Source organism: Ascaphus truei, chromosome 4 (genome assembly GCF_040206685.1).
Source record: "Ascaphus truei isolate aAscTru1 chromosome 4, aAscTru1.hap1, whole genome shotgun sequence".
In the NCBI taxonomy this organism is placed as follows: Eukaryota; Metazoa; Chordata; class Amphibia; order Anura; family Ascaphidae; genus Ascaphus; species Ascaphus truei.
In genome coordinates, this window is record NC_134486.1 from 213,265,807 (window position 1) to 213,290,409 (window position 24,603).

The window sequence follows — 24,603 nt, forward strand, 5'->3', positions numbered from 1 at the left end:
AGTCACCGCTGCAACAGTTAGTCCGGCGGTAGGGTGGAAGCTAAGCTCAAGGGGAGAATAGCAGGGGTAGGGAGCAGGAAGCAAGAGGGGTTCATGAAGAATTCTGTGACAATACCAACCCCCACTCTAATTTCTCCCAGTGCAGCTTATGTGTTTGTATGCTTTGTGAGTTTGTGTGTGTCACAGGTAGTGTGTGTATCTGTGACACACACACTGACACACAGAGCTGCTGGAGAGGCGAAAGAATGCAGTGAGAGCCCCCCCCCCTTTTTTTTTTTTTAACAAACTGGGGATCCTAAAGATTTGGGCTGGCGCCTATGGTTTTTTTTTTATATATATTTTTGTCCACTCCTGATTATGACAATAAAATGAGAAGATGGAAAAACATTTTTCAATTCCAAGATTTGCGCATGAAACCAAGCATGATTTTTCATCAGAGTGATTATAGACAAATTGGAGTGCATTTAATTAGATTCAAATTTGAATTGACCATAATGACATAGCAAGAACTTTGAGATGTATTTCTTAACCTAAGGGAGAAGAATTAAAAATCAAGGATTAAGATAATAAATGGCACACTATTATTTGTATTTAAATTAATTAAACATACATCATATTCACTGCCATTTGGTATTTCCTGCTGTGTTTATTTTCCATTAGGTAACTTATTCTCAAATATTTTTGTTCCAAAATATGTAAGGAAACCTGTAAAGTTTATTTTGTTAAAATATCAACTGACTTTATATATTCATTAGCCAACAAAAAGTATATAAATGGAAAAGAAACAAGAATTAAAAATAGTTGAAAAGTAGAGCAAGCAACTAATATTTTTACCAGCTTACAGTTTAATTGGCTTCGTACAATTACCCTTAAAGTAAAAGTTTTACTTATTTGCATCATTAAAAATGTATATGTTTCTCTTTTCTCTGGGTCCACTTAAACATAACTAGATTACATTTTTGTATTATCTGTTTGACTAAGGATGGTTTAATAATTCAATACAAACAATGGACAAAAAAATAAACAAAATATCTAAAATTATGTAAAAAAAAATATATTCTTAGCACTAAAAGTCATTAGATACAAAATGTACCATCTGACCCGCCCCCCTTTTGTTTGCCGTGAAAGGAAGTGGCTCAGTGAGTAAAGGCACTGACTCAGAAAACAATGACAGTGACTTTGAAGCAGGGGGACGTGGCTCATATCCTGTTGTCGGCTTCTTGTGACTTTGGACAAGTGACTTTATCTCCTCAGGCACTAACATTAGATTGTAAACTCTATAGGGGAGGGACTCATTGTGCCTGACAAATTATATTTACAGCACTGCAATTAAAAGTTTAGTAAAAAAAAATACCTAAACTTTTCAGATTTTTTTTCAACTTAAATTTTTTTATTTGGTTATGCAGTTTGTATAATATGACACATACCATTGTTTTGCACCAAAATACACACACAAGAATTCCAGACCAACCCCGTATACCCTGGGATGGTGTTCGGGCGTGATCGTCACTGGACATACCACATTTACTCACAGGACGGGACAGACGAGGAGGGAAGGGGGGAGCGTGGCGGGAAGGCTCAGGATCAGCTGACAGTTGCCTCTTCTGCTGTGATGATCTGGTCTCCGCTTTCTTTGCTTTGTTCCCGCATCACCTGGTCACGGGGGGGGGAGGGGGTCCTACCTGTCTCGTAGCTACGTAGTCGTGAGTCCTGCTTAGTTACCGGAGAACGCATTTAGAATTATTAATGCAAGATTGTACTGGCATCTAACCCAGGGATATATGTCTGGGCAAGCCACGGCGCCCAGACTTTTAGGAAATTTAGGCCAGTGTCGTTGACCCAACTCGTCAACTGTTCCTTCTGGCAAACGTGCCAAATTCTGTTCCTGATTCTGGGGATTACTGGTAATTCATTCTGTTTCCATACTGCTGCGATCTCACACCTAGTGGCGGTTGCAAAATGCGCAACCAGTTTGTGTGCCGACTTTGACATTCCCTGGGTCCGCCTGCCCAAGAGGAACAGCCACGGATCCAGGGGGATCTCCAAATTCAGAATCCTTTGTACCCACTCCCTAATGTTTTCCCAAATCGGGACCACCTTCGGGCAAGACCACAGCATATGTTTTAAGTCAGCTGTCTCCCCACACTGCTTTGGGCAGAGTGGGGAGTATCCTTTGACAAATTTAGATAGTTTTAGTGGGGTGTGATACCAGCGCATCAGGACCTTATATGCGTTCTCCTTTAACGTTGAACAAATTGAGCTTTTGGCTGCAGCTTGCAGGATGTGATCCCAGTCTTCGTCCTCTAGTGTCTCCCCTAAATCCGTCTCCCATTTCGTCATGTAGTTAAGTCGTGGTTCATCAGTCCTCTCAGGACAGATCACTTCCCTATACATTCTAAAGGTAAGTCCCCTTGTGTCCGTCTCTCTAGAACACAGCTGTTCGAAATTGGTTCTTGCTGGCCGAATTGGGAATTTTTTGTAAAAAGCTCTGATCTGGAGATTTATTTATTTATTTATTTATAAAATATTTTACCAGGAAGTAATACATTGAGAGTTACCTCTCGTTTTCAAGTATGTCCTGGGCACAGAGTAAAACAAATAATACATGGTTACAAATACAGTTACATAAATGAACAAGGTATACATTTATATACAAGACATTGCATGCACAGTTAAAGAAAATATATATTATGAGCGTATGAAACAGTTACAGACCAGATTAAAGTGTGAGACAGCCTTAGATTTGAAAGAACTTAAGCTGGTGGTGGATATGAGAGTCTCTGGTAGGTTGTTCCAGTTTTGGGGTGCACGGAAGGAGAAGGAGGAACGTCCGGATACTTTGTTGAGTCTTGGGACCATGAATAGTCTTTTGGAGTCTGATCTCAGGTGATAGGTACTGCATGTGGTAGGGGTGAGGAGCTTGTTCAGGTAGCTGGGTAGCTTGCCCAGAAAGTATTTGAGGGTGAGACAGGAAAGGTGAACTTTGCGCCTAGACTCTAGTGATGACCAATCTAGTTCTTTGAGCATTTCGCAGTGATGTGTGTTGTAGTTGCATTGGAGAACAAAACGACAAATTGAATTGTAGAGGGTGTCAAGTTTGCTAAGGTGGGTTTGAGGAGCCGAGCCATATACTATGTCTCCATAGTCAATAATTGGCATTAGCATCTGCTGTGCAGTACGCTTTCTGCTATATCGAAATAGTTCAGTATTTGGTAACTCTTTCTCTGATTTAATTTGTGTGAAAGTTTTAATGAATTTCCTCCCCTCGAGATCTTTCAATCGGTTGTATCCCGACTGTGTCCAAATTATAAAATTATTACTGAGCATCCCCGGAGCGAAATCCGGGTTTTTTAATAACGGGGTCATCAAGGATTGTTTAGTTGTTAGATTGTGTCTAAATGTAGTATTCCCCCAAACCGCTAGAGAGTTCGCCATGGCCTGCAGCAGCATCCCTACTGTGTTTCCACATCTTTTGGGTAGCCAGATTAAATTGTGCAACTCCACTAGTGCACAGCAGTCTCTCTCCAGCGCCACCCATCTCCGCAAGGATGGGTCTGAGTGCCACTGGACAATTTGGCATAATTGGGCTGCTTTATAATATGCCAACAGGCAAGGTACCGCTAATCCTCCTCTCGTAGTTGGCCTTTTTAGGATGCTTTTCGCAATTCGCGGGCTTTTGTTATGCCAAATAAAATTCAGTATTCTAGACTGTAAGGAGAGAATGTCAGTCTGAACTATAGGTACCGGCAGGGTCTGGAACAAATAAAGCACCTTTGGCAGGAGATTCATTTTTATGCTGTGGATTCTCCCAAACCAGGAAATGCCATACCCCGCCCATACCCTGAGATCGTCTCTTAGGCTGCGAACCCGCTGCAGCCAGCGGGGCGCGCGGCCGCGGACCACCAGACCCTTGCCCGAATGGTCCCAGCCCCCGCTGCCTCTTTCCGGCAGGGCTGACTACGTACTGTGACGCGTCAGCTGGCCGATGCTGCAAGAATCTAGTGATTTTCGGCGTTAACGCGTCACGTGGTACGCGAGTCAGCCAATGGAGTGGAGGGGAGGGAAGGAGCTAGATGGGAGGCGCCTTGGGCGGGGAGCAGGGAAGGAGCTGCGGGTTAAAGTGTGTGAGTGTGTATGTGTGTGTGTGTGTGTGTGTGTATGTGTGTGTGTATGTATGTGTGTATGTATGTGTATATGTATATGTGTATGTGTGTGTATGTGTGTGGGGGGGTGGACGGCACCACGATCAGATCCCGCCCCCCTCCCTCCCACTCCTGCCCCCCTCCCTCCCGCTCCCGGCTCCCTACAGACCGCATATCGCGGTCTGTGTCTGTCAGCGCCCCACCTGTCTGCAGTGCGGGCACACTGACTGAGGGAGCGGGGCCTTAGCCTTAGAGTCTGAAACAGCCTGGGGTAATTGGCTTTGTATAGGGATTTATAATCTTTAGTAATGTAGACTCCTAAATATTTGATAGAGGAGGCTTGCCATTTGAAATTAAAGTTTAGCTCGATTAATTTATCTACCGGTCGTGGCAGATTTATATTGAGGGTTTCTGATTTGGTCTGATTAATTTTACACCCCGAAATTTGATTGAATTTTCCCAGAATCTCAAAGACATTGGGCAGAGAGGTAAATGGTTTTGACAGCGTCAGGATCACGTTGTCTGCGTACAGCGCCACTTTGTGGGATTGGTCCTTTATGTCTATCCCTGAAATATCTGATGTGTGCCGCCAGGGGTTCTATACACAGGGCGAATAACAGCGGGGACAGGGGGCACCCCTGCCTTGTCCCACTACAAATATTAAATTGCTCTGAGGGGAAGCCCTGATGTCTTACCCTCGCTATAGGGCCGTTGTATAAAGCTAATATGGCCTCCAGTACGCGTCCTTCGAAGCCAAACGCTCTCAATGTTTCTCTCAGATAGGGCCAGTCTATCCTATCGAAGGCTTTCTCCACATCCAGACTTAATACCATTGACGGGATGTTCTGTTTTTTGGCCAGATCGATCAAATCTATTATCCGTCTGGTATTGTCTGCTGCTTGCCTGCCACCTTATCCGGGTGAATTAATCTGGGAAGGACGATACCCACCCTGTTGGCTAATAGTTTAGAGAAGATTTTTATGTCTGAATTAATCAAGGAGATGGGCCGGTAGCTCTTACAGTCTACCGGGTCCTTGCCAGGTTTATGGATCAGTGAGATTGATGCCTGGAGCATTTGAGCTGGGAAGGAGGCCCCTGCGAGAATTTCATTAAATAATTTCAATAAGTGCGGAGCTAGGATTTTAAGATATTTTTTATAATATAAATTTGAGAAGCCATCTGACCCTGGAGCCTTAGCTGGCTTAAGTGATTTTATTACCTCGGCTAGCTCCTCTAGCGTAAAGTCCCCCTGTAACGCAACTCTCTCTACTCTGCTCAATTTGGGAAGTTGTGCCTCTTTTAGAATTTTTTTTAGTTTCTCTCCTGTTTTTGTGTGTGGCTGACCTTATCTCCGTCGTAGAGAGTCTCATAGTACCGTTTAAATTCTTCTACGATTCGTCTAGGATTGGAGGTAAGGTCCCCCCCCCCCCACCTGTGTTCGAATTGAAGAGATACAATAATTTGGAAGCTTGTTGCGTAGCTTGTTGGCAAGTAAGGTACCTGGCTTGTTGGCTTTGTCATAGAACTTACGCTTAGACCAGGCCAACTCCCTCTCGGCCCGGGAGGTTAGCAGCAAATTAAGTTTGATTTTAGTGTCAGAAAGCTCTTTCAGGGTGTCATCCTGTTTATTGTGAAGTGAAGTGCGGAGAGGTGTGCTAGTCTCTCACGCAGCTGCTTTATCTGAGTCTCCTTTTCTCTCTTTTTTATTGCGGCCAAATTCATTAAGATTCCTCTAAGGGTTGCTTTATGGACTTCCCAGAGCTTGGAGTGTGAGGACACACTTCCATCACTGATCTAAAAGTATTCCTTGATTTTGTCCCCTATTTCCCTCTCTGATATCGGGTTTTTGAGTAGGAGCTCGTTCAGCTTCCAGTTCGCTCCAGGTTTGTCCAGCGATCGTAATGTGCACCGCAGCTCTATTGGTGCGTGGTCTGACCACGAAATGTCATGAATCCCTGTGCGGGAGACCACTGGAACCACCTTATTAAAAATCAGGAAGTAATCTATCCTACTGTATCTGTTGTGAGGATGAGAGTAAAAGGTATATTCTCTCGTCGTAGGGTGTTGCTCCCTCCAGATGTCTATTAACTGACAATCTCTAAGTCCTTGGGTTATTGTTAGTACGTCGTGTTTCTGTGGTTGGTTAGTCCCCGTGCATCTGTCTAAGTCAGGGTCTAATGTTCTGTTGAAATCTCCCGCTAAGAGAACATTTCCTTGTGCCGTTTTATGCAGTTTGTTGAAGAATTGTGTAAAAAACTCCAGGGCGTGCTCACATGGGGCGTACAGTGAAGCTAGTGTGATCATTTGACCTTGCAGTGTCCCTATTACTATAATGTATCGTCCGTCTGTGTCTATGTAGGTCTTAGCTACTTGTAGGGATACTCTATTGTGTATTAGGATGGCCACTCCTCTTTTTTTCACTGGGGCCGAAGCCAGAAAGAATGACCTAAAGTGTTTGTCTAGGTATTTTGGGTGGTTGCGCTGGGAAAAATGAGTTTCTTGCAGGAAAACTATATCAGCCTTTTTGCGGGTGTAATCTCTAAATGCAATCTTTCGTTTGATGGGGCTGTTGAGGCCCTTAACATTATGTGATATTAGGGTTATTTTGTTACTCATCTGTGCTATGTTGTGGACCCGCTCCTTTGTGATGTCTGCGATTGACCCACGTAGAAGCAAATCCTTCACTCCTCGACCTCTTCGAGCAGCTTTGGCTTGGGTAGGATGGGGGCTAGGGAAATACAAGAGGGAAATTGGGAGGGGACAAACAAACACCCACACAAAGAACATATATGGAAAGTCCTCGGAATCTTGGCCCCGCCATCTTGGTTCCGAGTCTATCGCCTTTGGACTCCGGGGGGTCACTGTAGAGAACCGACCTCCTCCGTCCCTCCCCCCCTTTTCCTCCCAAAGGACTTCGCCCGAGCCCTGGAGTCGATCCTGTCCAGGCTCAAGCCTCAGGCCCATGTGAAATGCGGAGCAGGCTCTTCCTCCATCACCCCAGCCCCGCTTCTAAACCTTCCTTTTTTAAACAAAACCCTTGCCAACTGCAACTCTAACTGTTGCCCCTAACCCCACATCTAACTTAGCTGCGCCAATAAAACTGTAGCTATTCCGACTGTTCCCCTCCTTCGCAACCGAATCTATAGGGTGATTATCGTTGCTTACCTCCCCCCCCCTAGCGTTCCTCTCTTCTCCTTAGACCCTTTTGTCGCCTTTTACTTCGCTTTGTTATTACATATTATTTCGCCGCTCCTCTTGACTCCCTTGCTCCGGGTGTCTACCCCCATGCGGCTTACTTAGCTGGGTTTGTTGCTGCCTTCTTTTCTTTTCCTTCATCTCCCTATTCCTATTCTAACTACTCCCCCTATGTCTTTACCTGCTGTTTTAGCCTCTGCTTTGCTCGCTTTCTGTCTTACATATCTGCTGATCTCCTTACTTGCCTCTGCTGTCTTTCTACTCTCTAACACTTGCTATTCCCTTCTTCGTGTCACTTCCCAGCTTATCCCCTACCTCCCCCCTTCCATCTCTCTACCTTCCACCTCTTCCTTTGCTGATTCCTGCTCCTCCTTACCCTCTTTCACGGTCCTTCCTCAACTCCTTCCTCACCCGACTCCCCTTCTTGCTCCTCAGTTGCCTATTCTACATCCCTTGCCCTTCCTATGTCTTCCACACCATACTTCCGCACCAATCCACCTCTTTCACTTCCCCCTTCCATTCTGACTACCTACTATGTATCCTTCCGTTCCCGCTATCCTTCCGTTCCCGCTAACTTACTCATAGCCCTCTTCATCCTCACCATATTCTACATTTTTGCCATTACCCTACACCTTAGCCTCGGCCCCGATATACACCTTCCCGTTATCTCCCCCCTACTTCTACTTTCTGCCAACTCCTCCTTTGCTAATGTTGCCGCGGGAGTAATGTATCTTGCGTTTGTATCCCCCGGAACCTACCGCTGGCTCTGCGACAGCTCCGCTGATGATCTTCCTCTCTCGCGGTGGCTGCTGCTGTCGTCCCTCCCTGGGCCGCCATCTTCGTCTGTCGGCCGACGTCACTTACGCCCCGCTCAAGATGGCCGCCAGTGCACCTCCTCTTGAAGGCACGGGATATCCGGTCTCCGCCATCTTGGATCCATCTTCACGCCAAACCAGAGGTAGGCGCGCACTCTCCTCCTGCTTGACTTGGATATCCTGGTTCTGCTTTCCAGCCTGGATTCATGGACTCCGCGTGGCTGCCGCCATCTTCGGATCTTGGAGCAAGGATACCAGGTTAGTAGTGTCTTATTTGCAGATTTTGTCGGGGAAACCGCCAGTCATTTTCTCGCTCCCCTACAGAGTCTCTTCAATATCTGTTTGGCGTCAGCTTTTTCAACTTTCAACTTTTGGGGGATCTTACAACTGAGAAAACTGATCCACCTTAAAACTGTGATCGTGGTTTGGGGGCTAGCCCTCCACCCGTTCTTCAACTTTTGTCCGTCCTGGACTTGGGTGAGTGTCCCGCTGTCGACCAGGTAGGGTCCGGGGCTTCCACTGCTTCCTTGGTGGCAGTGGGGGTCCCCTTAAGGCCCAGCTTCTGCAAGAATGCCTCCCCCTCCTCAGGATCTCTCATGGAGATAGGTCTCCCATTCCGGATCACCAGTAACCCGAAAGGGAAGGTCCACCGGTATCTGATGGATTTCTCCCTGAGGATTTTAGTGATGGGGATTAGGTTTCGTTGCCGCAGGAGAGTTGTTGGGGACAGGTCTTGAAATATGAGCAATCTAGCCCCCTCAAAGTCTATTGCCGGGTTGGATTTAGTTTTATGGAGCACTGCCTCCCTTGTACTGTAATAATGCAGCCGCACTATTATATCTCGGGGCTGGTCAGTCTGCATGTGCCTTGATCTTTGGGCCCTATGGCAGTGGTCCATCTCTAGCCTCTCTTTAGGCGTCTCCGGTAGCAGGTCCCCCAGCCATCTGAGTACAAAATCCTCGCAGTCCGCTACTGATTCAGGGACTCCCCTGATCCGAACATTATTGCGTCGGTCCCTATTTTCAGCATCCTCTTGTTTTTCTCGCAGCTCATTTATTTGGAGTTGGAGCTCGGTTGTTTTCTTTTCATTTTTCTTCGTTGCTTTGGTGGTTAGGTCCAGTTGCGTTTCAATGTGTCCAGTCCGCTCCCCCAATGTACCGACCTCTTTCCTTAATTCCTTGATTTCTGCCTGTAAAAGTGTTTTCAGGTCTTTGTAAAGGCGGTTGAAATCACAAATCCACACCGGCAACAGTTCGGGGTTGTCGCTCTCTTCCTCCTCTCCTTCATGCTCAGTATCGGAGCCCTGATTTGAAATCGGCACCATTGTGGGATCTGCTTTGCTTCTCCTGGAGCTGCCGAAATACTCGGGGAGCCCCTTCTTCCTTGGGGTTTTTTTTTTTTTTTGACATCTCTCGATGCTGCTGCTATTCTTAGGGATGTTTCTGAGCTTTTTTGTCTGTTTTCAAAGGTTTTTTACTACACTGGCGACACACTTTATTCGAGCTTGGCTAGTCCCACAAATTCGGGTATACCCGGGTGTATTGAGGTTTGTGACTGTTTTCTGCCCGAGTGCATTGAGTTATTTTCCAAGCAGGGATTGAAGCATTTTATTCCCGCTGGCTGCAATACTGCACAGTATATATATATATACTGCATTACAATTCATGAATTTATGCCATCTGGTAGACACGCGAAGCATTGCAGCCTATTAAATCCTAATCATTATCATTTAACAGATCAGCCGCCCATCAGCCAGGCATGAACCCAGGCTGGGAAGGCAAACGCAACGGGGCTTGTCAGAGGTGAGGAGTGGCGCATTCCAGGTATCTGCCAGGTACATACCGGGTATTTGCTCGAATAAAGTGTGTCGGTGCAGTATATTGTCTACAAGCGGAGCACAGAGCTCTCAGGTTAGATAACCATGCTCTCTGCCGTTGCGCATGCGCCTCCCCTTTTCAGATTTTTAAAGGTAATTAGCTATATTTAACTTATTCTTACTGTAGTTCACTTTTGTCGTAACAGGTACTGTCCCTTAAAGCAGTGATACATCCTTAGTTAGTGGAAACCCTCAATAAGCTTAGGGTTTTACAGATGCAGCGGACGTTTTTCGAGCAAATCACGGCGCTGTTTTCGTGTGCGCTGCTGTACTCCATGCGGCATTAATGCAGCCAATCTCCCCAGGCACACGTGTTTATCGCGGTTGCTTTGTTTTAATTTCATGGATTGTATACAATTAAATGCAATGAAATGAATGAATTGTAATGTGTACAGTACTGTGCTACTGTGTCAATTTCAGGTGTTTAAAAACCAGAACACTAAAATGCCATTTTCTGCACACGCGTCTTAAGGCGGTAAGGTTGGAAGAAATCACGCGCCATCACACGGGTATTCCGAGGTGTACACCGCATGAAGTGTTCGAGTAACGGGCGCTGCATCTGTATGACAGGAGGTTTATTTTATCAGGAGGCAGTTTACCTTTAATGCGATAAAGCTACAATAATGTTACACATTATCTAGATGAACACAAAATCTCCTCAGATTTCCAACATACAGTAAGTGCTTCCAGACCTTGCTAGGACCAATACCAGCAAAATCAGGGGGGGGGGGGATATTGTTTTAATAATATAGTATCCACATTATCATGTCTTTTTGTCTCACTTTTCATGATGCACCAGGTGTTTAAATTTGTTCTATACTGTATATACACAATCAATTTTGTTTTAATATACACTCCTTGCTTGCTTCGTTCTAATCAAAAATCTAAGTCTCATAAATTATTATTATATGTTATGTATTTACAGTATAAACAAAAGTTACAGCTTTGAGGTAAAGTATAGTTTATCTGCTGTTGTCAGAAATGTAACCAATTCAAGATACTCAAGAAGTTGAACTGTGTTGTTTCTTCTCTGTAAAGATCATGTAAATCCCTATTGATGATTATTTTTTTAAATTGGTATTTATGACTTAAAGCAACAGTCTGCTGCACTGTTCACAGTTTTTTTTTTTTTTCTAATCACTTAAAGGAGCAATCCATGCAGTATTTTACATGTGTATTTTTTTTAAATAAATAATTTCTGTAGTATTAGATAACACTTACTACTTTTTTTTTTTTTAAATGTCATTTTTAATGCGTTTTAATATAAGGAGCATCCTTTGGATTTCTATAGCAGCACACTTCCTTTGCAGTGCAAGATCTTAGTAACGCTTTCCTGTTTGTGATCATTTGTTGCCAATATTCCCAGCTACAAACTGTAACAATAGATAATGTTAGCTTAGTAATAAAAGGCAGCCATTTAGTGAACACTGGGAAGCAGGATCTTTGCTGATCGATCACAAATCGATTGGCAACTTAGATAATTATTTTTCAATAAAGGTAATCAAAGGCTGCATATACTAAAACAACAAAAAAGACACTTTTGTTTTAAGTGCCACGCGGACTGCCTCTTTAAACTGATCTGCTCTTGCTCATCCAGGGGGCATTTGGATTTTTTACATCCAATACTTTGCACAGGAGATATGAGCAGTTGACAAACTAAGTGTCCGGGAGATTAAAATGGAGCTCTCTGCAGTCACTAACCACTGTTTTAACCTCAGACGCTAGAGGTTAAGAAAACTATTATTTTTAGTTTAAAAATAAAAAAAATAAAAACAGACGGCATGTTACTAGCATTAGATGAGTTAAACTCTCATAGGGTTCTGGTGGCATTTCTGCTTTATTGAATAACTGCATAGAGGACTTTTTTAACATCTTTTTAATTTGCTTTTTATTTTTGTTCTTGTCAGCACAAATCTGCGGCTGTGCTACTTTGGAAGAATGGGTTTACACAAAATATATTTTTAAAAAAAATATTACCTACTGAAAATTGATTAAATAATAGTTATAAATGGGGACTTACTTACTGTCTTCCATGGATAAGTGGCACAGCAATTCCCCTGCAACAAAAGTGGCAAAATATATTTATTTTACTGTACCTGCTAACAAGTTTTAGCAGAAAATCCATAATACAATATTTGAGAGAATTTCTATTTATACAAATATATAACTAGCATCAAAAGTTATGGGGAAATCGCGTTATCCGTAAACTGCTACCATGCTAGGTGAGTACAAGAACAGCTTCTACATCTGTATATGCAGCATGGGAACAAACACCCATTTCACTGAGGAAAGGTCAAAGAGCTCTGTCTTCTGCAGTTTTGCATCCTTTTATGCTTCTGCTCTTTTAGGGAGTTAACTAGTTATTGGGGGGAGGGGGTTCTACTAAGTTAAAAGAGCAAAATATATTGCATTAAATATTCTCTCGTGTTTACTTTGTTTTTTTAATTGAAAATATACTTATCAGTTTACAGATTTATTGTTATTTGTATCATAATCAGGTTGCATTAAATGCAAATCAATTGTAATGTTTTTAATTGATTCAACTAATAAATCAGCACATATAAACATATTTCCAATAAGACTGATCAATTAGTGGCAGCACAACAAGTTCTGTATTAAAACTATTCTTATTCACTTGTTTCTTAGCTTGTACCACCTTTTAAACCTCAAGTGTCATCGGAAACGGATACTAGATACTTTGATGAAGAATTTACAGCCCAAACCATAACAATAACACCACCTGAAAAATGTAAGTACTAATAAATAAAAATAACTAAGCTGTGAATAACTTTTATGTTCCTTACATGATATTACATGGCTATTCTTGTGTCTCAAACATATTTAATATAGAAATAATATTATTGTGCCAAATAATGTGGGAATTATTATTCTTGCCAAAAAATGATTAAAGGAGATTTGCAGTGCTAATGTATAAATACAAACACAAAACAGGGCGTCCCTGACAAAAATAAAGAATTACTTTATAAAACTTGAGACAGTAACCATGTATGTCATAAATGATCTAAGGGCAGTGAGAGGTACTGTATCACAGGAAAATATGTTTCTATCAACAATTTATATATAACCCCATTGAAAGTAGTTTGAGTTTTTCCTTTATCCTTTATCTGCAAAAATACTTAAGTAAATAAACACCATTATGTTTTTATATATAATTTTTGGTGTAACTAATAGAAATATGGCTACCTGTTTAAAACTTAAACTGGAACTTGAATGGGTCAGTGTCGTATGAGCAGGTGGCAGCCTAAGGCTGGGGCCATGGTGCCGCAGACCGTGCGGAGGCGTCCGCACGCTGAGCAATCAGACTGCTTTAGGGCAGTGATCGCGTCCATGCGGCGTGCGGACTGAAGCGGGAGCGCGTTGCGCAAGAAATCACTTGAAACAGATTTCTTGGTGCGACACACCGGTCACATGAGCGGTTCGCCCAATGAGGGCGAACCAGCTCCGTGATTCCCCTAGGAACGCCCCATCCACCATGGTCAGGGAAAGCACCCACTTCACAAGGGTCATTTCACAGGCTCCGCACGCCTCCGCACGGGCGAAGGCACCATGGCCCCAGCCTTACTCAGAAGAGTGGCAACTTCAAATGTGCTTTTAGGCACAAGGCAGAGGTGAGACGCAAACACACTCAGGTGAACAATACCAGTATGTTTCAAATAAAGTTATCTAAATGAAAGTAAATAAGCACACCCCCGGATTACTATCGGTCCTTCCAGAGTTAGAAAAAACACCCAAATTCCTGGTGGAAAAAGTCAAAAGGAAACGGACATAGTGTAAACTGTTTAATGCTAAGACGCATGAATCACCTTTACAGAATAAATGATTCAAACGAGCAGTGGGTGTTTTATTTAATTAGTTATATATATATCAGTTATATTTTAATTAGTCTAGAGTCATTTGGAGACAAATATTCCAGACTTTACTCTTTACAGAAATTGCCATTCTTTTCATGTAAATCTGTTCATTCTTTATATTTGTTGGTTCTACCACATGGGAATATCAGGTAATTTTGAAATTGTGAAAATAGCTTTTTATAATCCAGATGTATTTCTTCTTCCTATGCACAGTTGATGAAGATGGTATGGATTGCATGGATAATGAAAGAAGACCACATTTCCCTCAATTCTCCTACTCTGCAAGCGGACGGGAATAAATTATACTTTGCTTCTTCAATGTCATCTTAGGTTCATCACAGGAAATTATTCCTCAACGTCAAAGAGAAAAGAGGCACTTTTCTGAAGTCATTCCAAATTGAACGTTTTCCTGATCTTTCCACCACCTACTGTTATTTTTATTTTATTTGCATGAATTTTGTTATATATCGCAAATTGTTGCCTAATTGTGTTCCACAACAATGGCAACCTCGGAGTAGTTTTACAAGCTTTTGGAATATTAAGTCAAGTGACTTGAATCCTTTGTTGTACACATCTGCACAAATGGTCATTTTTATATTTCTTTGCTTCCCCTGCATCCATGGTGACAGTCAGCTTGACTTTTTTTTTGTCATGGAGGAACTACAAATGTGCATATGCAATTTTTTTGGTCATACATATCATTATTCCTAGCAGATTATGTAATGAACAGCTGGATTGACATTCAACACTTATGAAAATGACTTATAACTGTTCATACACTGTATATTTTTTTTTAATTCCATTTGGAGCCAACAGAAGAAAGACATAAGAAACTGATGTGCTGGCCAAAGCCAGAAACGCACTTAGACTTCCAGATTTAATGTGCAATCATGGAGATGTGAACACTGAGAGCAAGAAATGAAGGCACAAGGGCAGCATAGTTTCATTATTTTTAGGGTCAATATGATTTGTCCAAAATAACTTATTTTTTATGCTTTGTAACTTCTTCTTGATCTAAACCTCTGATGGCTGAAGAATGTAGGCAGGCATAATTTACATAACTACTCACCAAAATGTGTGCAACAAGGTAAACAGCTGTTTGCCTTACTCTCTTTTTTACTTCCATATGTTTTTCAGTGTTTGAATTTTTCTGGTGTCGAAAACTGAAATCTGGATGTGTTTTTTATTTTATTTTTTATTTAAGGGGGCGGGGGTTGATGGCGGCATTACCACAGTGGTATTTTTTTTTAAATTTTTTGTGATAATGACTGTATGGGTATCACATTTGCAAATGCTGCTAGAGGCTTGAAGTGTTTATTTTATTTTTTAAATATGCAGAGGTTATGTACAAGCTGGTTGTCGTTAATATTAGTGCACTTTTTCTTCCAGATTTGGAAATGTAACAGGACTCTGATATTAAGAAAACTAACAATCATTCAGTGTTTATATAATTTAGATTGAATAAAAAGCACTATGACACAAATAAAAATTATCATTGAACTGCATCAGGTCAGCTAGGTGTCTACAGTATATTGTCACTACTAGTGAAGTGTATAATCTGTTCTGACTGTCACAATTTTGGAGTTATGGCTTTAATCTATGTATTTTTCCAATTATATCTGAGTCAGATTTCCTAGAATCTTACTATGAGTTGATTTGAAAATGTAAACCTTGGAGCCCTTAATTTGTGTTTATGGGATTTGGGTGTTCATATACAGAGTTGGATGGTCAGAATAATTTGTTCCCATATACTGTAGTTTACGCCAATTTGTCCAGTAAATTATATACCCACCTGGAGAAACTACAATGATCAATTCTGCACTCTGAATAGAATAATCAATAGTGTAGTTAATACATACTTTCCAATTAAAATAAATGGATTGAAATAGTACAATCACTTCAGAAATACTGTCAGTGTAAGAATTATTGATACCATATGTAGCCTTATAGGATCCTATAATGAACTAAGGCCTAGATTCACTGAACTTTAAATCAGGGCAAATAATATGACGCTACCTAAAACTGGAACAGACATTATTTTTCCTGAGTTAGCTCCTTATTCACAAAAGTAACTATAATTTTTTTTAAGTGGCTTATTATTTAACTCCTTAGAATAGGTTAAACATCACATTATTTCAGAATTGGAGAGAAAGCAGTATCTCAGATGTGTTCACAGCTATCTCCCCATGTGGACTTCAGGTTTATCTATTTGGAGGTATATATTAATGAACATCCTCCTGAATTGGGCTTCTGTCCATGTCCTACAGTATTTGTGTTTGGATTGGAGTAGCACCACAGTTAGGTATGACTCCAAGAATAATACGCTATTTAATGGTGTTACCCTTAATGGAACTTGGTGAATATGGAATGAATATCATTGAGGCTGTAATGAGCTCATTTGCATATCATTTAGACAACGGTCGTTAAAAATAACACCATGCTTTCTATAGGATTAAATACTGGTTAATATCATATTGTTTGCTTTAGTCAATACTGCATTATGATAAACGGGAGTTAACTTATGTTAACGTTACGTTAAATACTGTAGGCTAACAGAGTTAACCTGGGCCTTAAAATCTGAATATAGAAACATTCCATTCCCCCTCCAACTATTAGCCTTATTTACAGTATATAAAATCAAATTTTAAGGTATTGTTTTGGCATAGGTGGGAAGCATGGGGTCTCTGAAGCTGAACCACATTCATTTCAGCTCCAGGAACCCCCTGCTTCCAGAGACACCTCTGAAAGTGACCCCGGTACCATCATCTGCTGGGGAAACAAAATGGAGGTCTAAATCTCATTTGGCATGCAAGCCAATAGGAAGCCACAATATCATCTGCCCCATCAGACCATTGTGCGGCGGGAGATTTAAGAACCAGGAAGTGCTGGCAGCACTTACCTCCATACTGTAGGTATCTCATGAAGCATGGGGTCACCGGAGCTGCAATTAACACGGTTCAGCTCCGGAGACCCCCTGCTTCCCATCTATGGTAAAAGGGGGCCATACCCCATGGAATGTTTAATAGAGAAAAAATAAATGTAACTATAAAGTTAAAGTAAAGATAACTATACATATGGAAAGTAATTGACCTATAGGCATAGTCCCACGTATTAGGTCCATTTTCTAATTTGCCTTTTTGTGCCATCCTGATCACACATATTGTGAAATCCATGAGTAGCTTTCTGTTTCTCATTTAAAATCAACAATGACATGTATAAAAATACATGTCATTATTAGAACTACTTTATAAATGGGTCCTAATTACTGCATGTTTGAAATCACTTCTGCAGGTTTTTTTTTCCAAACCCAATGAAAGCAGCACATGATGCATATTTAATTTAATATGTTATTGTTCTGTGATATTTTGGGTAATTCGGACAATTTCTGTTCTTTTAAATTGTGAAAAAAGCCATCCTCACCCAAAAGGGGGCAAAAGGTAGCTGAAGTACTGTACTCTAGCTTAATTTGAAAATGTGCAGCTGTGTTAGGCAAATTAGTATACATATGGGTAATTTTCCCAAAATTAATTATTTACATGCTATTCAATAAACTCAGAAGAGCTGTGATCGGGAAATCACTTCCCCCTGGATTGCAATTTCTTTCCATGTCGTTCAGGGTCATTCACCATTAAGAAAACCTAGCTGGCCATTCTGAATTAGGTGGGGAAAAGCATACAAACATAAAATGACAATATTATTAACCCCTTAGTAACCATAGTGGTCATGCCTTAATTTTTCCTCTGGATCAATATGCTGTTTGTACAGATACTGTATAGAATAAAGTATCTGTCGTCTAAATTTAGTATAGGTTGAACTTGATGGACGTACGTCTTTTTTCAACCTTATCTACTATGTAACTATGTCTGCTATGGTAACTAAAGGATTAATTTTCCTTATACCTCAGATCATTCTAACTACCTACTGTACCCCCTGTATGCCAGAGTCTAGTAAGCCGTTGACATGCAATGTCTTACTTAATGTTAAGGCATACAAGGAGTTTACCCCAACCAACTGTCCCGGAGTTACCTATCCTCCCACAGCTGGACACATACGCATCCCAAAACTCCTAACCCCCCTATTAGCCAAGTATGGTGATAAAATTCAAAACACAATTGTTAAATATATATATATATATATATAGAGAGAGAGAGAGAGAGAGATCTACATTGTGAATAAAAACTTATAAATTAAATAAAGGAGTCAAAAACCACTTCAATACCAGGCTAGCTCTCTAAGCCCTTTCATGAAGAGCCTACAGTAGGTAGCCTCATTGAGAGGGGTGTGAGGTTAGGTCCATGGTGGCAATGCCTTTAATGGCATTTTTTCAGTGTTTGCTAAATTTCAGTATGCAAATTACCTGCCATTCCCCTCCTCCCCCCAAAAAAATTTCATTAAATTATCCATACATTTTAAAGATTTATTTGGGGGGAGAGGTACAATTTTTTGTGATGCCAATGCTGCATTTTTTAATGGGGCCTTTATGAGTTTGTTCATTTGCTTTAAAAGCTTTAAAGCATAGCTTGAATTACATAGTTACATAGTAGATGAGGTTGAAAAAAGACATCCATCCATCAAGTTCAACCTATGCTAAAATTTGATAACAGATACAGATACTTTATCCTATATCTCTACTTACTTATTGATCCAGAGTAAGGCAAACAAAAAACATCTCATAAGGGGAAAAATAAATTCCTTCCTGACTCCAAGAATTGGCAATCGGATTAATCCCTGGATCAACATCCTTCCCATGTATACTTATTTGGTATATCCCTGTATACCTTTCCTTTCTAAAAAGATGTCCAACCTTTTTTGTACAATTTTATTTTATCTGCCATCACAGTCTCCATGGGTAATGAATTCCACATTTGAACTGCCCTAAATGTAAAGAACCATTTTCTTTGTTGCTGGTGAAATCTCCTTTCCTCCAACCTAATGGGATACCCCCAAGTCCTCTGTACTGCCCTTGGAATGAATAGTTAATTTGAAAGTTCCTTGTACCTTCCCCGAATACATTTGTATATAGCTATCATATCCCCTCTTAGACGCCTCTTTTCTAATGTAAATAAATCTAATTTAGCTAGCCACTTCTCATAAGTTATTGTCCATCCCCTTTATTAATTTGGTGGCTCTTCTCTGCAGTCTCTCTATTTCCATAATGTCTTTTCTAAGGAGTGGTGCCCAAAATTGTACTCCATATGCAAGGTGTGGTCTTACTAATGCTTTGTAAAGGGACATAATTATGTTTACTTCCCTTCCATCCATTGCCCGTTTGATGCAAGATAAGATCTTGTTTGCCTTTGCAGCTACTGCATGACTTTGGGCACTATTACTAAGCCTGCTGTCTACAAGCACTGCTAAATCCTTCTCCATCAAGGAGTCCCTCAATTTATCCCCATTTAATTTGTAAGTCGCCTATTTATTCTTGCTTCCCAAATGCATAACCTTACATTTATCTGTATTAAACAACATCTGCCATTTACCTGCCCAAGTTTCCAGTCTCTCCAAGTCCTTCTGGAGAGAAATGACATCCTGCTCTGATTCTATTACCTTACACAATTTTGTATCATCAGCAAATATGGAGACTTTGTTCTCGATGTCAACCTCAAGGTCATTAATAAACAAGTTAAAAAGCAGGGGTCCCAGTACCGAAACCTGAGTTACTCCACTCACGACCTTAGCCCAACCTGAAAAAGTTCCATTTATGACAACCCGCTGTTGTCTATCCTTCAACCAGTTTTCAATCCATGTCCATATATTATTACTGAGACCAATTTGCTTTATTTTGTACACCAACCTTGTGTGGAACCGTATCAAAAGCCATTGCAAAATCTAAGTAGACCACATCAACTGCATTACCCTGGTCTAAATTTCTACTTACCTCCTAAAAGAAACAAATAAGGTTAGTTTGGCATGATTTATCCTTTATAAATACATGCTGACTATTACTAATAATTTTGTTTTCCATTAGGTATTCCTGAATATTATCCCATATTAAACCTTCAAGTAGTTTCCCCACTTTTGAAGTAAGGCTTACAGGTCTGTAATTCCCCAGATCTAGCTCACTTTTTAAATGTAGGCACCACATCTGCTTTACGCCAATCTTGTGGTACTGAGCCTGTGGAAATGGAGTCCTTGAATATTAAATCTAATGGTTTGGCTACTACTGAACTTAACTCCTTGAGAACTCTTGGATGTATGCCATCGGGGCCAGGTGCCTTATTTACTTTAATTTTTTCAAGCCGCTTATGAAGTTCTTCCTCAGTTAACTAATTGTTCATTAATATGGATGTTGTGGCTTCCTCCTGTGACACTACTATTGAAATGAATTCTTCCCTGGTAAACACAGAGTCAAAGAATTTGTTTAATACCTCTGCTTTTTCCTTATCTCCAATAATCTGCCTGCTCATCTCACACTGAAAGGGTCCTATATTTTCTTTTCTCATTTTTTTTGTTATTACGGTACATAAAGAACTTTTTAGGGTTGATCTTACTTTCGATTGCAATCCTTTTTTCATTATCCATTTTTGCAAATTTGATTGTCATTTTGCAATTTTGTTACATTCCTTATAATTCTGATATGATGCCTCTGTCCCTTCTGACTTAAAGAATCTAAACACCTGTCTCCTTTCCATTTCCTCCCCTATCTGTTTATTTAGCCCCATTGGTTTTGACTTATTTCTTTTATACTTATTACCCAAGGGTATACACTGATAAGTGTGCTTTTCTAACAATGTTTTAAAGACTGCCCATTTATCTTCTACATTTTTCCCTGCAAAAACATCATCCCAATGTATTACTTGTAGATTAGTCCTCAGTTTATTAAAAATCTGTCTTTCTAAAGTATAAGGTCTTTCTTGAACCCGAGTAATCTGTTTTTTGATAATTTATTTCAAATGAGACCATGTTATGATCACCGTTGCCCAAAGGTTCCAGGACTTCAATATTTTTTATTACTTCTACATTGTTTGATATGACCTAATCCAGTATTGCCCATTTCCTTGTTGGTTCCTCAATAATTTGGGTCATGCAATTGTCTTTAAGCACCCCTAAAACCTGTTTCCCTTTGTTGTAATGCTAATCTCATTGCTCCAGTCTTTGTCTGGATAATTAAAATCACCTATTATGCAAACATGATCCAGTTTTGATGCCTTCTCCATTTGCAAAAGTATTTTAGCTTCCTCAATCTCACCGATATTTGGTGGTTTATAGCATATCTCTACAAACATTTTCTTTATACTTTTACCTCCACTGCTAATTTCTATCCACAAGGTCTCTACGTTTTCATCATTCCCTTCATAAACATCATCCCTTATAATAGGTTTTAGATTCGGTTTAACATATAAACATACTCCATCTCCTCTTCTATTTGCTCAATCCTTCCAATAATCCGATAAATTAACTGCCCAGTCATGAGTTTCATCCCACCATGTTTCATTAATGCCTATGATATCATACTGCTCCCTTGCAGCTATTAATTCAAGCTCCCCCATTTTATCTGTCAGGCTTCTTGCATTAGCGAGCATGCATTTAAGTTTTTTTTCAGCCTGTACTATTATCTTATCTGCTCCTTCCTTTCTGTGCAAACTTGGTTTAGTCTTTAAAAGTTTTCTAGTATTATCTGTATTTACTATGGGTGTCTCACTGCTTGTCAAACTCGCATTTGCCCCCATTCTACCTCAATAACCCCGTTTAAGAAACGTTACATGCACTGTATGGTGATTATGTCTATTGGGATAATGTATAGGTGTCACCCGGCTGCAAAACTGTGGCAAAAAGGAGCAACTATGATAAATATATATATATATATATATATATATATATCCCATTGTATGTATGAGATCTTTTTTCTTTGCAAAACTGATGCAAATCAAAAACACCAGATTTATCAAATAGGATACTATGATTAATAGCGTCCAATATATTTTGCCAAGTGAGGCAGCACCTTAAACTCACTGGTCCCTACATATCGAGGCAAAGGTGGGTCAACTCTGCTTCAAAAAATGCTCCTGAAATATAAAAGAAAGTCATATTGCTTTCAATTGAGCTCTCTTTATTGTGACATCTGTTGACAATGTTGGGGCCAAGAATTGCACCAATTTTGTCTGCAGACACTGTAAGAATGCTACTTGCTTATTGTACTAATAGCAGACTTGTGCAGTGTGAGAGTCGAATATTACTCTGGTATTACAGGGTGTTAAGCGACAGAACGGCATGGATCTACAGGACACCTGTGATTAACTTGAGTATATGTAAATTACATATGGCTCTTGTTGTGATTTTACCATGTCTTTGATACTATGAACCTTAAAAAAATATATATAATACAGTAAGTGCAGTAGCATTCGGAGTCTGCAGTAGCTTCACATAAGAAAAACCTGACTTCTATGGGCTTACTGTAAAACTATATTTTCATCATAAGGGCATTTTATATTACTAAGAAGACAAATGTGGTCTGATCATAATTCAAGTATTAAATCTTCTTTGGGCAAAAATAATTGCCATTCTTAACTGTGCGGGACATCAACTACACCAAAAAGTGGAATTACAGCCTGTCTTCACCAGGTCCCGCTCTCTGACCACAACGAAATTCAACTTAAAATTCAGATTACTTTGCATTACTTCTCTTACCTACGAACAAAACACATTTCACATGGAAGGTGCTGTGAGCATGAGAAACATTTGCATGGTAATGCAGAAATGTAATACTTATTTATACTGTAATTATTTTTGTGTCTTGTTTCTTAGTAACTGTAGGTGAAATTTTGAAATGGCTTAAATTAGCATTTAAATTCTTCTTGTCCTGGCACATTTCAAAATTTGTAGACTCCAGCTTGTACAGTGTCTCATATATGTCCTGTTGTACTGAAGCCATCTTTGAAGAATCAGGCCATGCCCATTCGGGCGTTGGTAAATTTGCACACAGCTTTGCTTTCCATACCAATTCATCTTCCAACACATTTCTCTTGCTTAAAATAATACTTGTTCCAGTATGGTTTTACAATTTTCTACTTTATTTGAGGCTTCTTAAAGCTGACTGTTCTTGCAGGAGCCATGTGCTTCTCTTAGAGTACAAACGTAAGGTTTTTCCTTACTGACTGCAGGGTCTATATATAATAAACCTCAATGTACACTTTGCTGCTACTGTTTCTACGGTCTACAGTAGACATTATGTATCTTGCTCCTGGTAGTGCATTACAGGCAAGCATGCATTGTAAATTATTTATTTAAATGGGGAGAAAAAAAATTCAATTACTAAATAAATTACCACCCTGTAGCTTTAGTTTGTGACATTTCTTGACTTGCTACTGTAGTTCTTTTATTAGATCAGTGCAAGTTCTAGTCATATGGTTAAAGGTTTTAAGCAGATATGACCAGGAAACGGTATTAATATTGATCTTGGTCATATTTAAACTGTTTAATAAGTAAATATGACCCACAAGGATGTGAAATAACTATAAGGAATTGTTTTGTACACATTACATCCTTATTATTTTTACACGTATATGATTAGAGATGCACATTATTTTCCAGTTTAAATAAAGCACTATGTCAATCTGTTAGTTTTGTTTTTACTATATTATCTTTTTTATTTTATATCAGGCTTTTTTCAGGTTACATATTACTGTATAAATGAACAATTTAATGAAAAAAAATATTTTAAGCAATGCATAATGGATACCACATCAAAAACACAATATCAAATAACCTTAAAATTTGATTAAACATTTTTTTTATGCAGACTATGTCCATGGTACTATACATACTGTAGTAGAATTTACATGTTTAGGGCCCAAAAGAGCATTTCAATTGTGTATAATTTGATTCAGCAACTTTTTCTCCTTCCAATGTCAGATAGTGCCGTGCACTCTTGTTTGGCACAAACATTTTGAAATGCAACCACTGGAATTTTTTATATAAAGGTATACTGTATATTCAAGAGTTCCATTGGATAAGGTAAGTTAACCACAAAATGTACATCTAGACACATTCGGTCATGGGTTGTTTAAGCTCAGTTAAAGGAGCAATTCATGCTTTTTTAAACATAGGATTGAAGCAGGGGGTCTCCGGAGCTGAATCCCTGCTTCCCCAGATACACACCTCCAAAGAGGGTAACTCGGCAAAGTTTAAATCTCCTGTGTCCTGCGGGCCAACAGAAAGCCGAACCAGATGACATCACGGCTTCCTATTTACCTACAGGGCGCAGGAGCTTAGAAACTCCACTATTATGTGAATGCTGCTAACAGAGCTGAGCGGTTACCGGCACCCCCTACGAAGGCAAGTATCTCCTGAGGCAGGAGGTCCCCAGAACTGTAATGAATCGTTTTCCATCCTCCAAACCTATATTTAAAAAAAAATTGGAAAACAACAATCGCATTTTGGATGGCTGCTTTAAGGCAATGGTTCAATACATTTTTTTTTTGCCAAACGGAAATATTTCAAGAAGTTACAACATAGTAACTGGAACTTCTCTATATATAAAATATAATTGAGGCATATGTAACTTTCATTGCCAAACTGGCTTGAAGATTATGCATCCTGGTCCACGTCTAGAGATCGCACCCCACACATGCATCTTCAGTGGGTGCTTTGGCCGCGGCTTCAGAGATAACCGTCCTTTTTTGCGGAATGCAAAAGTGTCAAATCTCTCAAGAGCTACCGTTGTCTCGTCAGAAAAGATGATATCCTGAAAAGTCTCGCCACTT

General features: G+C 40.1%; 1 protein-coding gene across 3 annotated transcripts in view; it reads left to right on the plus strand.

Annotated features, from left to right (window-relative positions):
• AKT3 (AKT serine/threonine kinase 3) overlaps positions 1–23,437 on the plus strand; it is a 642,459-nt gene extending 619,022 nt beyond the window's left edge. For all 3 annotated transcript variants that reach the window (XM_075596830.1, XM_075596831.1, XM_075596832.1), the window contains 2 exons: positions 12,675–12,777; positions 14,114–23,437. In XM_075596830.1, the coding sequence (XP_075452945.1) occupies positions 12,675–12,777; positions 14,114–14,199 (189 nt within the window). In that variant the 3' untranslated portion in view covers positions 14,200–23,437. The remainder of the gene's footprint in view (positions 1–12,674; positions 12,778–14,113) is intronic.
• The last annotated feature ends 1,166 nt before the right edge of the window (positions 23,438–24,603 follow it).